The 12,817-nt window shown below is 60.1% G+C and overlaps 1 protein-coding gene across 1 annotated transcript; it reads right to left on the reverse strand.

Annotated features, from left to right (window-relative positions):
• Positions 1-6,992: 6,992 nt before the first annotated feature.
• LOC103088494 (keratin, type I cytoskeletal 17) lies at positions 6,993-11,660 on the reverse strand. Its single transcript, XM_007465219.1, has 8 exons — positions 11,238-11,660; positions 10,105-10,187; positions 9,568-9,724; positions 8,797-8,958; positions 8,348-8,473; positions 8,025-8,245; positions 7,911-7,936; positions 6,993-7,087 (listed from the first exon to the last, which is right to left on the reverse strand). Exons 1-8 carry the CDS (start codon positions 11,658-11,660, stop codon positions 6,993-6,995), a joined length of 1,293 nt encoding a protein of 430 aa, XP_007465281.1.
• Positions 11,661-12,817: the final 1,157 nt, after the last annotated feature.

Raw genomic sequence — 12,817 nt, forward strand, 5'->3', positions numbered from 1 at the left:
TCCCGCCAGGACGGAAGACCCGCGGCTGGAGCCACCGCCGATGCCACAGGAGCCCTGATGGAGCTGGAGGAGGTGAACTGGCGCCTGCAGGTGGTCATGGTGAGAAGAGAGAAGAGAAAGGTGCTCGGGGAGGCTGGGAGGATGCTGAGGTGTCCTCAAACCCCAGGAACGTTTACATGCACGTGAGGAAGGAGGGTCCCTCCCAGCTGCTGACTCCGGGCACCCCTCCGGATTTCATCACTCCAGATCCCATCCAACTCCCCTCTCCAGATTATTCAGCCCGGGGTCAACTCACTTCACTGTGTGCCTCTCTGAGTTCCCACCCAGTTTTTGGGGGTGTGGAGCTGAGAGAAAACATACCAACTCAAGTTGGTGGTGACTGATGCTAGGCAACGGGAATCTAGCTGGAGTTAGTTCCTGGAGACTGAGGGGCCAGCAGTGCCCCGGCACAGGCGAATTTGTGGTGACTGCATCCCTGGGCAGTGAGTCAGCCCATGGAAGGACTCCCTGCCCGACGGTGACAGCCTTGGATGAATGGCCTCAGCGATGCTGTCCAGGGGCTCTCTCGGGATGCAGCTGTGGGGACCCTACATGACTGGCTGTGGACAGGAGAGCTGGGTTCATGGTCCTGCTCTGCTCTGCTCACTGTGTGACCTGTGCCCCCCACCCGCCACCTACCTTCTCTGGGCCTCTGTTTGCCCTCAGTAAATTGACAAGGCTGAACTGGGCAATCTCAGAGTCCTTTCCAGTTCTAAAAATTCTATGAGTCTTATCCCAGTTTCAGAGGCTGCCTTTGAGCCCCCAGGACCTCCAGAAGTGGTGTGTACCATGAAACGAGCAGATAGCAGTTTGAATCCCTGCTCTGCCCCGTACAAGCTGCATGGCATAAGTAGTCCTTTAGTCTATGAGCCTCTGGACCTCAGTTTTCTCATCTGTAAAAGGGGAGGGCACACCACCAGCCACAAAGGAACATGCATGATGGACCCTGCTGGCCCCTTCCCAATGGCCAGCCCTGACCCCCAGCCTCCCCTTCCTTCCTTTCCAGCCCAGCTACCCCTCACCCACCCCTCCTCACCCACCTCTATGCTCTGGCACCTCCCTCCCACATGCCTGCCCTCTCCTCTTCTCTCCCACACTCCCACCCTTTGAGCAGCTCCCCCGCCCAGCGCGTTGCTTCACCTAATCACAGGCACCCACCGTAAACTGTGGTGGGAGGGAATCCCCATCCTGCTGTTCGTACTACCTGTGACCCCGAACCCCGCCACAAGACTCCAAGACCCCACACTGTATCCAGGGCTTAGATCCCAACAGTTTTCTCTGGAGCGTCCACAGCTTCCAGGCTGGATTTGGCAACTTTATTCGTTCAGTCGAGGAGACGGGGGAAGGTGCCTCTCTGGTCACCTGCCACGCTCAGGTATTTACACATGCCACACAGTTCTGTGAGGGGCCTTATTCCTGCCACCAGTTCACAGATGAGGAGGCTGGAAGGGTAAGTGGGCTTACCAAGACCCCAGTCAGTGGGGAGCTGAGGCTTGAACCCCTGTCTGTCTGCTCGCCCAGCCCAAGTCCTTTCCACCATCCTGAACCACTCTCTTTTTGCCCCTCCAACATACATCACTGTCTTGAATCAACCCTGTGAGGTGAGGAGGAGAGAGGGAGAACCAGAGAGAGGGTGATTTGCCCAAAGGCACTGCGTTTAAGCTGCAGAGCCGGGACTTGACCCCAGAGATGGGCTGTCTTCAACTCTCCCGCAATGCCTGGCAAGCATGTCCATCATCATCTGCCTCTCCGAGGTGCCTGGAATGAGCTCTGCCCATGGTGGGCATGATATTGGCCTGAGGGCTGAAGGCAGGACTGGGGGGTCTGGACCCCAACAAAGAGGCCTCCTTGGGGTGCCCTGGGGGGTGACCGACAGAGCTGGCCACTGTCCTTGCTCTGCGGTGCCTCTGTGGAGGTGAGAGGAGGCGGAAGAGAGCTTGCCTCAGCCTGAGTCCTGCTGGACAATACCACCTTGAACCTTGGGGCAGGAAATTCTGTCTCAGCATAACCAGGGCTTTGTTTCTGCCACATCATGTCCCTCATCTGGAGGCACAGGGCCCAGAGGGATGAGCAGAGCTGGTACCCAGCCTATGCCTTCAGGGCCAGGCCTGGGAGAGAGAACTTGCTATTCCCTCCCCTAACCCCAAAAATAGGCAAAAGGGACCCTGGAATCTTAGACAAAACCCCCACCATCCCAGGCTTCAGGATGGGCCTGGAGTTCATGTCCAATCACAGATTCATCACCTTCAGAACTGGAAATGGCCTTCAAGGTCAGCAAAGACCACCAAGCCCCAACCAGAGAGCACAAAAGACTTGTTCCATGTTAAACAGGACAGAAGCAGAGGAGCAGACGGACTTCCCTGGAGGTCCAGTGGTTAAGACTCCGTGCTTCCAACGCAGGGGGTACAGGTTCAATCCCTGGTTGGGGAATTAAGATTTCACATGTTGCATGGCGCAGCCAAAAAAATTTTAAAAAAAGAAGAATCAGAGGAGCAGAGCCTAGACCCAGGTCCAGCACCCTGACCGAAGCCCATACTGACTCTCCCGGTGGTCTCTGGGAGCTCCTCCTTCTCTGCACCACCCCCCAACCCTCCACCTCCCTTCTCACCAGATCGCCGCCCCTGCCCCCATTCCTGGAGGAGTCGGGGCTGGGATTACACACAGGCCCAGCCCTGGAGGTCGGGGATCTGCATGGACTGAGAAGCTGCCGGAAGTTGCCAACCAACCCATCAGATCACTCAATCAACACCACAGACCAAGCACCCACCATGTGTCCAGCATTTGGGGTGTGGCAGGGAGGAGAGAGATGCTGACGTGGTCTCTGACCTTGGAACTTATCATTTGACCCTGGAGAGACAACTAAGGCCGGAAAGACAGCACCGTGCAGCAGGGAACCTGGGATGCTTGGCCCACAGGATGCAGCTGGCATTTCCTCCGTGCCAGTGACGCACACCTGCCCCAAGGCTGCCAAGAGCCAGAATCACCAGACCTGGTCAGCACAGAGCACAGACTCCCACCAACCCCTCCAGGCAGTGGGTTCCTTCCTCCACCCAGGCCTCTTTCCTCTCTCCTTGGCCCAGCTCCAACCCAGGTATCATCATCACATACCTGAATTGGCCAGGTGTGGCCAATGCCACACCTCAACTTGCAGTGATTCCCAAATCTGACTGAACACGAGAATCCCCATACAGATTCCCGGGCCCTGCTCTGACCCACTTCATCAGCATCGCCCAGGACAAGCCTGATGGTGGGGAGGTTTTACAAGCTCCCAGGGGATTCTGGTGTCCAGCCAGGCTGGGGGCCAAGAGGCGGCTGTGGGAGGGAGGGGAGGAGGAGACTCCAGGGAGCCTGAGGGGAGAGGGGAGGTCGCTGCAAAGCCCCCAGCCACTGATGGCAGCCACAGTCACAGGCCTCAGGGCAGGATGAAGAAAGAAAGGAGCCAGATGAACCAGGACAGAGCAGGCTGGAGTTAGGCCAGCAGGGGCCAGATACTAGGCAAGTCGTTCCTCCCCTCTGAGCCTCAGTTTCCTTCTCTGGGAAATGGGAATGGCAGCACCACTTCACAGGCACAGAGAGGTGAAATAAATAAAGCAGCTGTCACAGACTGGTGGCTGTCACTGCATTTATCTTCAGGTATTTATAAAGCACCTACTATGTGCCACACACTGTGCGGACACTCAGATGCAAAGAACGAGACAGAGAGGCCCTCAGGGCAGAATGTCTGGAGGATGTAGAGACGTCCCCAACACTGAGTGTTCAGGCCATAATGGGGGGTAGGGGGTCTGCAGGGAGGGGACGGGCTCTCTGGGAGTGAACAAATGGCTCCCAGGCAGGCTCTGGCCCCGTGCCCGGTCCCAGGATCTAGGTGAGTCTGTGAGTGCCTTACCCACCTTAGGCGGTCCTCCGCCACAGTGTTGGATCTCCCCCTTCCAAGGCAGGGCCTCTCGCAGCCCCTCACAATGGTCTGCACAACCAGGGGCCCTCAGAAGAGCCTGTGGCTGGGTTAAGCTGGGTGACAGTCTGGACTCTGCCTGGGGGCTGAACTGTCCTGGCTCTGGTCCCTCTGTTCCCCTCAGCTCCCCAAAGCCTGGGTGGCACAGGAGAACACACTGCATAAGGGCTGAGGGAGGATTGTCAGGCCTGCCATTGTGCCCGGCTTACCACTCCTAGACTGGGGTCCCTCAGGGTCCCTCCGAACCAGGGCCTGGGTCTCTTACTTCCCCCGGGCCCAGCGCAGACCCAGGCACAGAGCGACGCAGTGCCGTGGACAGTGTTACTGCCATGTCATTTCTGTGCAGAAAGCACCGTCAGGTCACCCTTCCAGAGTGTGGGCGAGGCGGAGGAAGAGTCACAGGGGCTGACTACCCGTGGCCGGCCCGAGCCTGGGCATCAGGTGTGTGTGTCCATCGTACGAGTGTGGGTGAGACGGCACCCAGGGGAGGTACAGACCGGCTCACTGAAACATCTTGTGCAGCAGGTGGGTGGGTGTGGATGAATGTGAGTCCCTTGGAAAGTCCCACAGCTGGGTCCCCCAGTCCAGCCGCAGGCACATGCCCCAGCAGCCTGGGTCAGCGTGGTGTGTCTGGACAAAGCCATGCCATCCCCAAGGGGACCACAGGCCTCCACCCCCAGGCACTCCTCCCTGCGGGCCCCCACCTGCCCAGGCCTGGGCTGAGCACTCCTGGAAAGGGCGGGACTTTTCCTCTCTGGGCCCAGCACTCTGCCCTGTGGACCTCCAGCCCCGGCACCGCAGCCACTGCTCTCCTGGTGCAGCTCCAGGGACACCTGGCTGCTCCCCCATTGTGGCCTCCTGACCACCCACCCACTCGCTTTGTGGGCAGAGCCTTCATCCCCCGCAGAAGGGTGGAGTCCGGGGCTGCCTCTCCTAGCCCCACACTCTGACCCCTCCTCACTCACCCCATCAGTAAAAGTGCACCCCCAGAGTCTGCGGGGAGAGAGGGCCCTGCCTAAGAGCCTGGGGTTGGGCAGGGGGTGGGGCTCTGGCCGCTTTCCCAGCATAGCTACCTCCCCTCCCACACCCTACTCCACCCCTGACACGCCAGGCTCCAAACGGGCTGAGTCATTGCTCCTCGGAGCCTCAGGGTCCCCATCCACATAACGGGGCACCTCTTCCCGGACCCCCCCCTCTTCCTGGGACTGTCGCTCAGGTAAATGAGATCACCCCCAGACGGACCATCCTCAGCCCAGGGCTGGTTCTCCTGGTTGTGGCTGGATGTACGGTGGGGGCCTGGTGGGTACGGTGCCTCCCTCCCTCCTGCCCTCCATTCCTACCCTGACTGCTGCCCAGGCAGCTGAGAGATGCCAGCCCCTGCAGGAGCAGAGCCCACGCTCCCAGCCTGCTTTGATTCCGGCATTTGCCTCTGCAGACACGGGCTCTGGACTGCAGCCTGTCATCCCTGCCATGGAAAGGAATTCACTGTCTTCCCTGTCCCTGGGATCGAGGCCGGAAGGGCCGTTAGCTGCGGCTCATCTCACCCCTCCTTTACTGTGGCTTCTGAGATCCAGAGAGGGCCTGTGACCTGCCCAAAGTCCTCACACCCCACTGCCCACGTCATAGACAGCGCTCATGCCACTGCCCCATCTGCTTCTCCCAGCCCTCCACTGGTCCCGAGCCTCCACCACGCCAGGCCTCTGGGGGCTCTGGCTGCTTCTGTCCCCTCCCTGCCCCGGCCGCGCCCTCAGTCTCCAGGCACCGGGCAAGAGCACGTGTTTGGAGGGGGTCTGTCAGTGAACCGGGGTGAGGGCATCCCTCCTCCCGTTAACACCTTCCACCCACCCCAACTTCTTGAAGAAAACCAGGAAATCAGACCCGCCTGGCCCAGTGGTTTCCAGATTTACTCAAAGAAAGACTTCCGGGGCTCCTCTGCCGCTGGCTCAGCGCGTGGTCGTGGAGTGACAGGGGCCTGGCTAGAGGGTGTTGGAGCGGCTGGGGCAAGACGGCCCCTCCCGCTTCCCCAGGAGGCAGCTTCCCACCTCCCCGACCTCCAAGCTGCTGGAACCAAGAGGGGACAAACTGCCAGGGAGGGCAGTGCTGCCCCCCACCCCAGCACAACCTACCCTGAATGCCCCATCCTGAGCTCACCATTTGAAGACATATCCCTGGGAGAGGCCCCACCCTCTCTCCCACACCTGCCTTCTCTGGAAGCACAGGTCTCAGCTCACATTCCTGGGGTTGAGGCCATGGGAGCATCTGGACCCACAAACCCCTTCTAGGGGTTTCCTGAGACTCACACAGGAGTCTGGGCCCTAATCACCCAGCCTGCCTCCCCGCCTTCCGTCCTCCATCCCCCCCTTCAGGAGGATCCTGATTTCTGCCCTGGCCTGACTCCCTGCCCCCTCCCCACCTTGTCCCCTCTTAGAGGAGGACACAGCCCACAGGACTGTGCGGAGCAACCGAGCGGATGCTTTAGCCCTGCGTCTCTGGCTCCTGAGACCTTCTTGTCCATTTATGGATGAGAAAATGAGGCTCAGTGAGGGGAAGGCACCGCCCAAGGTCATGGACCCAATTACAGGCCAAGAAGAGGACACCTAAGACCACCCCCCGACACGCTGACCTCAACCTGGGTCTGGCACCGCCTGGACCACCCTCCCAGGGATCACCAGCCCTTGAGAGATTGAAAAGCAACCCCCACCCCTCGAGTTCTGCCCAGACCTAGTCTTCACCCTGCTCTAAGATGACCCCTGACCTCCAAGTCAACAACAGTGGGTGTCCACGGACTCCTCCCCCTGCCCCCATTCTCCCCCCCACCGGTTCCCCCCTTCCGCGCTAGGGCCACATCAGTGGCCACAACCAGGGAGCATTCCATGTCTCAGTCAACGAGATTTATTGGGCAGGGAGCAGGGGTGGGAAAGGGACTGAAGCCGGGGGCTGCGGCTGCGGGGTCTGCAGAGCCAATGGGGGCCCAGAAGGGCTGGCGGGGGGAGCAGAGTCCTCAGTTCTTGGTCTGGTGGACCTGCTCGCGGGAGGAGATGACCCTGCCATCCTGGACTTCTTCCACAATGGTGCGCACCTGGCGGGTGGTCACAGCTGCAGGAGACAGACACTCAGGGTGGGCAGGGCCCAAGAGGTCCCGGCTCAGCCCCCAGCCCCCTGGGCGGAGCCGGCTTTCACCCCCATGGCCACTTGGTGTCCATGCCTCTGCTGGCCCCTCAACATCACATCCGCACAGGTGTTTCCCCTGACCTTGCCACTCCCTCCCTCTCACGCTGTTCTCTGCTGGTGCCCCTGGGTGAATCCTGCCTCCCAAATAGATGGTTTGATTCTGACCCACATGTCCTTCTGCAAGAGGAAGACTGCGTAGACTGGATGCTACACGAACTGGGGTCTGTCTCCATTTCTCTGCAGTCTCAAGGGCATGGATTATCCTCCCTTCAGAAGTGGATCTCCAAGACAGGACCCTGGTCCACACCCTTAGACTAGATGCCCCAGGGCTGGGATTTTTTCTTCCCCATGAGACTGGGATCTGGAGGACAAGGACCAAGTCCCTTTCTGCTATCAGACAAGAGACTCCAGAACAAGACTGCTTTTGCTCATCTGTAGGGTCCCAAGAGCAAAGATCGTGAGACCATGTCCCTACCTCCCCATCAGATGAGAGTCTCCAGAGCTGGGACCATGTCTCCCACCTCAGACTAGGATCTCCAAGGTAAGGGCCATTTCCCTGCCTCTCCCCCATTGGATCAGATAGTGTCCCACTCACTTGCTTAGGACCCTGAGCCCTACCGGGTCCCTTCCCCCAGCCCTGCCGAGGATCAGCCATCATTTCCTGGAGCTCCTGGACACCCTCCCCCAGCAACGTACAGGTGGGTCGCCTGCCCCGTGCAGCCCCACCCTCAGCTACCAAGATGCTTACGTTCTCTGGGCTTTTGCTGAGTCAGCCTGCAAAAGAAAAGAGAGAAGATTAGATGTGGGTCTCAGCCTCACCTCTGCCCCAGGCCCCCAGCCCTGGCCCCGGGTCCCCTCTCACTGGGTGTCCTCGCCCTCCAGCAGGCGGCGGTAGGTGGCGATCTCCTGCTCCAGCCGCGTCTTCACGTCCAGCAGGATCTTGTACTCCTGGCTCTGCTGTCCCATCTCGCAGCGCAGCTGGGCCAGTTGCTCCTCCACGCTGCAGACCAGCCCCTGGATCTGGGACAGCTGCAGGCAGTAGCGGTTCTCTGTCTCCGCCAGGCTGTTCTCCAGAGATGCTTTCTACAGGAGAGCGGGAGGGGCAGGGGTCAGAAGGGTTCTCAGTGCCCCCTCCAGGGACCTGGGCGCCTCCCCCCCACCCCCGAGGCCTGGCAGCGCCCCTACCATGCTGAGATGGGACTGCAGCTCGATCTCCAGGTTCTGCATGGTGCGCCGGAGCTCTGAGATCTCGCTCTTGCTGCTCTGCACCATCTCGCTGTTGCTGGCCACCTCGCGGTTCAGTTCCTCTGTCTGCGGAAAAGAAAACATCGCTGGCACTGGAAGTTCCAGGGAGGCAGGCGTCCTGGGTCCCTTCCACTCCGAAGGCCACCCACCTTGCTGAAGAACCAGTCCTCGGCGTCCTTGCGGTTCTTCTCTGCCATCTTCTCATACTGTTCGCGCATCTCGTTCAGGATGCGGCTCAGGTCCACGCCGGGGGCGGCGTCCATCTCCACGTTGATTGCTGGCCACCTCGCGGTTCAGTTCCTCTGTCTGCGGAAAAGAAAACATCGCTGGCACTGGAAGTTCCAGGGAGGCAGGCGTCCTGGGTCCCTTCCACTCCGAAGGCCACCCACCTTGCTGAAGAACCAGTCCTCGGCGTCCTTGCGGTTCTTCTCTGCCATCTTCTCGTACTGTTCGCGCATCTCGTTCAGGATGCGGCTCAGGTCCACGCCGGGGGCGGCGTCCATCTCCACATTGATCTCACCACCCACCTGGCCTCGCAAGACGTTCATCTCCTGTGGAGGAGGGGATGGTGGGTGTGGGCATGCATCCTGATCTCTAACTCCCAACCCTTCCCACGCAAGTTCTCCAGATCCCTCCCAAGGACACCTCCTTTGTTCTGCCTGCCCTCTACTCTCTGACCCTCTGGATGATTTTTATTCACCTGCTCTAGGTGGGCTTTGCCTCCACCATCAGGCTAGGGGTTCCCTGAGGACAGATTCTGTGTTTCCCCCATGAGGCTGAGGGCTCTCTGAAGATAAAATCTAATTCTTAAGCCTGAGCCCCCAAAATGTCCCGTCTGATTTCCAAACTCCTGCCTAAGGGCCGGATTCGAGGGTTTGAGCTGGGACAAGGGGGCAACCTCCTCAATTATCTCCTGTCCTGTTGAGGGAAGCCAGGAGGGGCAGAAGAGGCCTCTGAGGGCCCCTGGGAGGCTCCCCAGATGCAGGGAAGCAAGGTAGGACGTGGAGGAGGCTGCCCTGCATGGGGATCAGGGCTCTGCAGACAGAGCAGCGCTGTAAGGCGACCAGCCTGGACACCTGTGCTCCTCCCACAGTCTCAACCTGGCACGGCCCCAGAACCCACTCAGCATCCTCTTTGACCTACTGCCCCGGCTGCCTCACCTCCTCGTGATTCTTCCGGAGGTAGACCAGCTCCTCCTTGAGGTTCTCGATCTGCATCTCCAGGTCGGCTCTGGCCAGGGTCAGCTCGTCCAGCACCCTGCGCAGGCCATTGATGTCGGTCTCCACGCTCACGCGCAGGGCCTGCTCCGTCTCGAACCTGCGAAGGAAACCAGAGACTTCGTCAAGATGCTTGGACTGGCAGGTGCAGGTTCTGGCCAGCACCCCGCCTCCGAACGATGAGGGGGTAGAGTAGAAGCCCATGGCAGCCCTGGGAGCCTGGGGGCCCCACCCCCACCCTGCCTCCTGGCTTCTCTCCCCTCTGCCCCCCGCCTCCCCTCTCACTCTTCCATCACCTGACTAAGCCCAGCAACCTTCGGCATCTGCTGCGTTTGCTGCATCCTGGGCTAAGAGGTGCAGGACTCTTAGCAGGGACTCCCCCACCCCCAGCTCCTGGACCTTGCCACCAGCAACTGAGGAGTCCTGGGGTACAGAGGGGTGCCCCCAGTTCCTCCCCAGTCCCCCCTGGCCAGGGCTCACTTGGTGCGGAAGTCATCAGCAGCCAGACGGCTGTTGTCGATCTGCAGCAGGACGTTGGCATTGTCTGTGGTGGCCATGAGGATCTGGGAAGATGGGAGAGTAATCAGGTCACTGGGTGGGAGTAGCTCAGCACAGACCAGGGTTCTGAGGTGGGTCTCTCTGTCTGGGGGCCAGGATGTGGCTGCCTCCTCCAGGAAGGCTCCCATCCCACCCAGCCATTCCCCTTTACTGCATTACAGTTTGTGAGAGAGGCGGGACCGGCCTGAGTCTGATGGCTGAAACCTTGCCCCCCTCCCCTATGCCAGGCTCTGCCTTAAACCAGAGTGGAAAGCCATCTGGGAGTGCCAGGCAGGAGAGCAAGAAAAGAATGGGAGGATGCCCCAGGGCAGAAGCTGTTCCCAAATCCTGGAAAGAGGACAGATATGGGAAACCTCATTTTACATTTGGGGATATAGTGTCCCTGAGAGGCTCCCCCCAAAAGGAAGACTAAAGGAACCCTCACCAAAGAGTAGTTCCAAATCAGAAGTCATGACCCCTGCTAAGTCCTGACCCCGGGCTCCAGCTGGCAGCCCTGGCCCCACCCCAGGTTTGCTGAGCCCCAGTCTTGAGGGCACAACAGGAGAGATGGGGAAGCCAGAAAAATCCCCAAATAAGGCAAACAAGTGGCTCCTGAGGTCCCGCCCCCTCTCTCTCACCTCCTCCTCCTAGCAGGTGCCAGCAGGAGCTCACTCAGACCCCTGACCCCACCGTAGCCTTAAATCTCCCTCTTGTTCCAAGGAAAGAGGTGCCTGAGTATCCGGCGACCCCAGGGACCCAGCCCTCCACATGCATCCATTCATCTTATCCTACAATCACACAAGGTGGCAAAAAGCTCCATGATGGGAAACTGAGGCTCAAAGGAGCTCCACAAGGCCTGCTTGTCCCTAGCCCAGGCCGCTGCCCCAAAAAAAGAGACCATAGGCCACAAGGTGGCCCCAAGATGGGCTCCCAGAAGCCAAGCCGGATCCAAGCTGTCCTTAGTTCCCCAAGACCCTGTGGCAGCCCCCAGGCTGGACTCCAGGCCTTGGTCAAGGGCAGGAGGTAGGGGAGGAAAAGCCGTGCCCCGCCAGGTCCCCTCCCACCATAGCCCCTACCTTGTTCCGCAGGTCCTCGATGGTCTTGAAGTAGGCGCTGTAGTCCCTGATCTCAGTGGGCCGTTGCTTCTGGTACCAGTCGCGGATCTTCACCTCCAGGTCAGCGTTGGCCTCCTCCAGGGCACGTACCTTCTCCAGGTAGGAGGCCAGGCGGTCATTGAGGTTCTGCATGGTGGCCTTCTCGCTGCCCCCCAGCAGCCCATCACCACCTCCAAAGCCACTGCCATAGCCACCAGTGCCATAGCCGCCACTGCCACAGCCGCCGCCAGAGCCAAAGCTGTAGCAGCTAGAGTAGCTGCCACCCCCAGGGGCATTGCCCAGGCTGCCAGACAGCTGGCAAGAGGTGAAGGACAAGCTGCCCCCCAGGCCAGAGGAGCCCTTGATGGAGTTGGAGGAAGAGAACTGGCGGTTGGTGGTGGTCATGGCGGCGGCAGCGGGTGGCAGGCAGACACCGAGAGAGAGGGCTCGAGAGGAGAGAGGCCCAAGGTGTGTGTTGCTGCCGGGGCTCGCCCGCCTCCTTTATAGGCCCCAACAAATGGGCGTAACGATTACAACAGGTTCGCTCCTCTGTTCCCATTCCCCTGGGCTTTCATCACCGCTGGCTGCCCGCCAGCTCCCAGGTGGCTGTGGGTCCCCTTCCCTCCCACCGTCGGGGCTTTGCATCATTTCTCCGAACCCCCGTGCTGGGCGTCTGCTTGTGTGTATGTGCGTGTCCCTGGTCTCAGGCCTGTCACCTGTAATTCAGGCAGGCCCTTCAGCTACGCTTTCCCATGACCTAATATGGACAAGAGGAATAAGCAGGACGTCACCGTCACAGAGCCCTCCCAGGCAGCTGCCCCCAGCCACACACCACGTCACACACCACGCCACACATGATCCTGGCCCTGGGCGAGGTGCAGGGGAGACAGCGGGGACCGGTACCCCATCCTGCCTTGGAAACTAGACCCAAACCCACCAGGCTCACCACACAGTAGCTCGGTCAGGTCTCAGATTACCACCCCATTTACAGATAAGGAAACTGGGGCTTGTAGAGGGCAAGTGTCCCACCGCCCCACCTAACTCAGAACAGGGCTGGCAAGACTTCTTTCTTCATGGCACCCTGCCACAGCACCTATATGCCTCCCCAGGGGCCTGTGACACACTGGCCCCCTCCTGCAGAGCCCTGACACCTAGGAAGCGCTGCAGGGGCCGTGGTTCCCTCTGTCCAGTTTTCTGACCCTGTCCCCATCCCTGGAACCCCCTGGAGACCCAGCGTCCTTTTCTGACCTTTCCCCATCTCTCTCTCTCTCACAAGTGGGAAGTCGTGGGCTGGAGTGGGCAAAGGGGAGCTTAGCCGCAGGCTGGGGAAGTGGCAGGCTGAGAGAGGGGCGTCGTGGTAAAGGCAGGAGGAAGAAGAGTGAGGGGCAGGCCCCTTCCACCCTCCTCACCCCTCCTATTCCCCAAGAGGCCTCAGGCAGGGGGCACATACCTTTGGGTCCCAGCCAGCTGGAAAACTAAAGGACACTGCCCAAGAAGAGGGTCTTCCTGAGACCCCGGCCCTGGCCAGTCCCCTCCCCCTACTCCCCCTCCCCCTCCCCCTC

The sequence above is a fragment of the Lipotes vexillifer genome, unplaced genomic scaffold (assembly GCF_000442215.2).
Source record: "Lipotes vexillifer unplaced genomic scaffold, Lipotes_vexillifer_v1.1 scaffold591, whole genome shotgun sequence".
In the NCBI taxonomy this organism is placed as follows: Eukaryota; Metazoa; Chordata; class Mammalia; order Artiodactyla; family Lipotidae; genus Lipotes; species Lipotes vexillifer.

Excerpts from the sequence above, each read along its gene's own strand:
- LOC103088494 (XM_007465219.1), bottom strand. The coding sequence starts at position 11,660 with ATGACCACCACCAACCGCCAGTTCTCTTCCTCCAACTCCATCAAGGGC. Across the intron at positions 8,474-8,796 it reads AGGACTGGTTCTTCAGCAAG|ACAGAGGAACTGAACCGCGA; the intron begins GTGGGTGGCCTT and ends TCTTTTCCGCAG. Across the intron at positions 7,088-7,910 it reads TCAGCAAAAGCCCAGAGAAC|CTGTGACCACCCGCCAGGTG; the intron begins GTAAGCATCTTG and ends TGTCTCCTGCAG.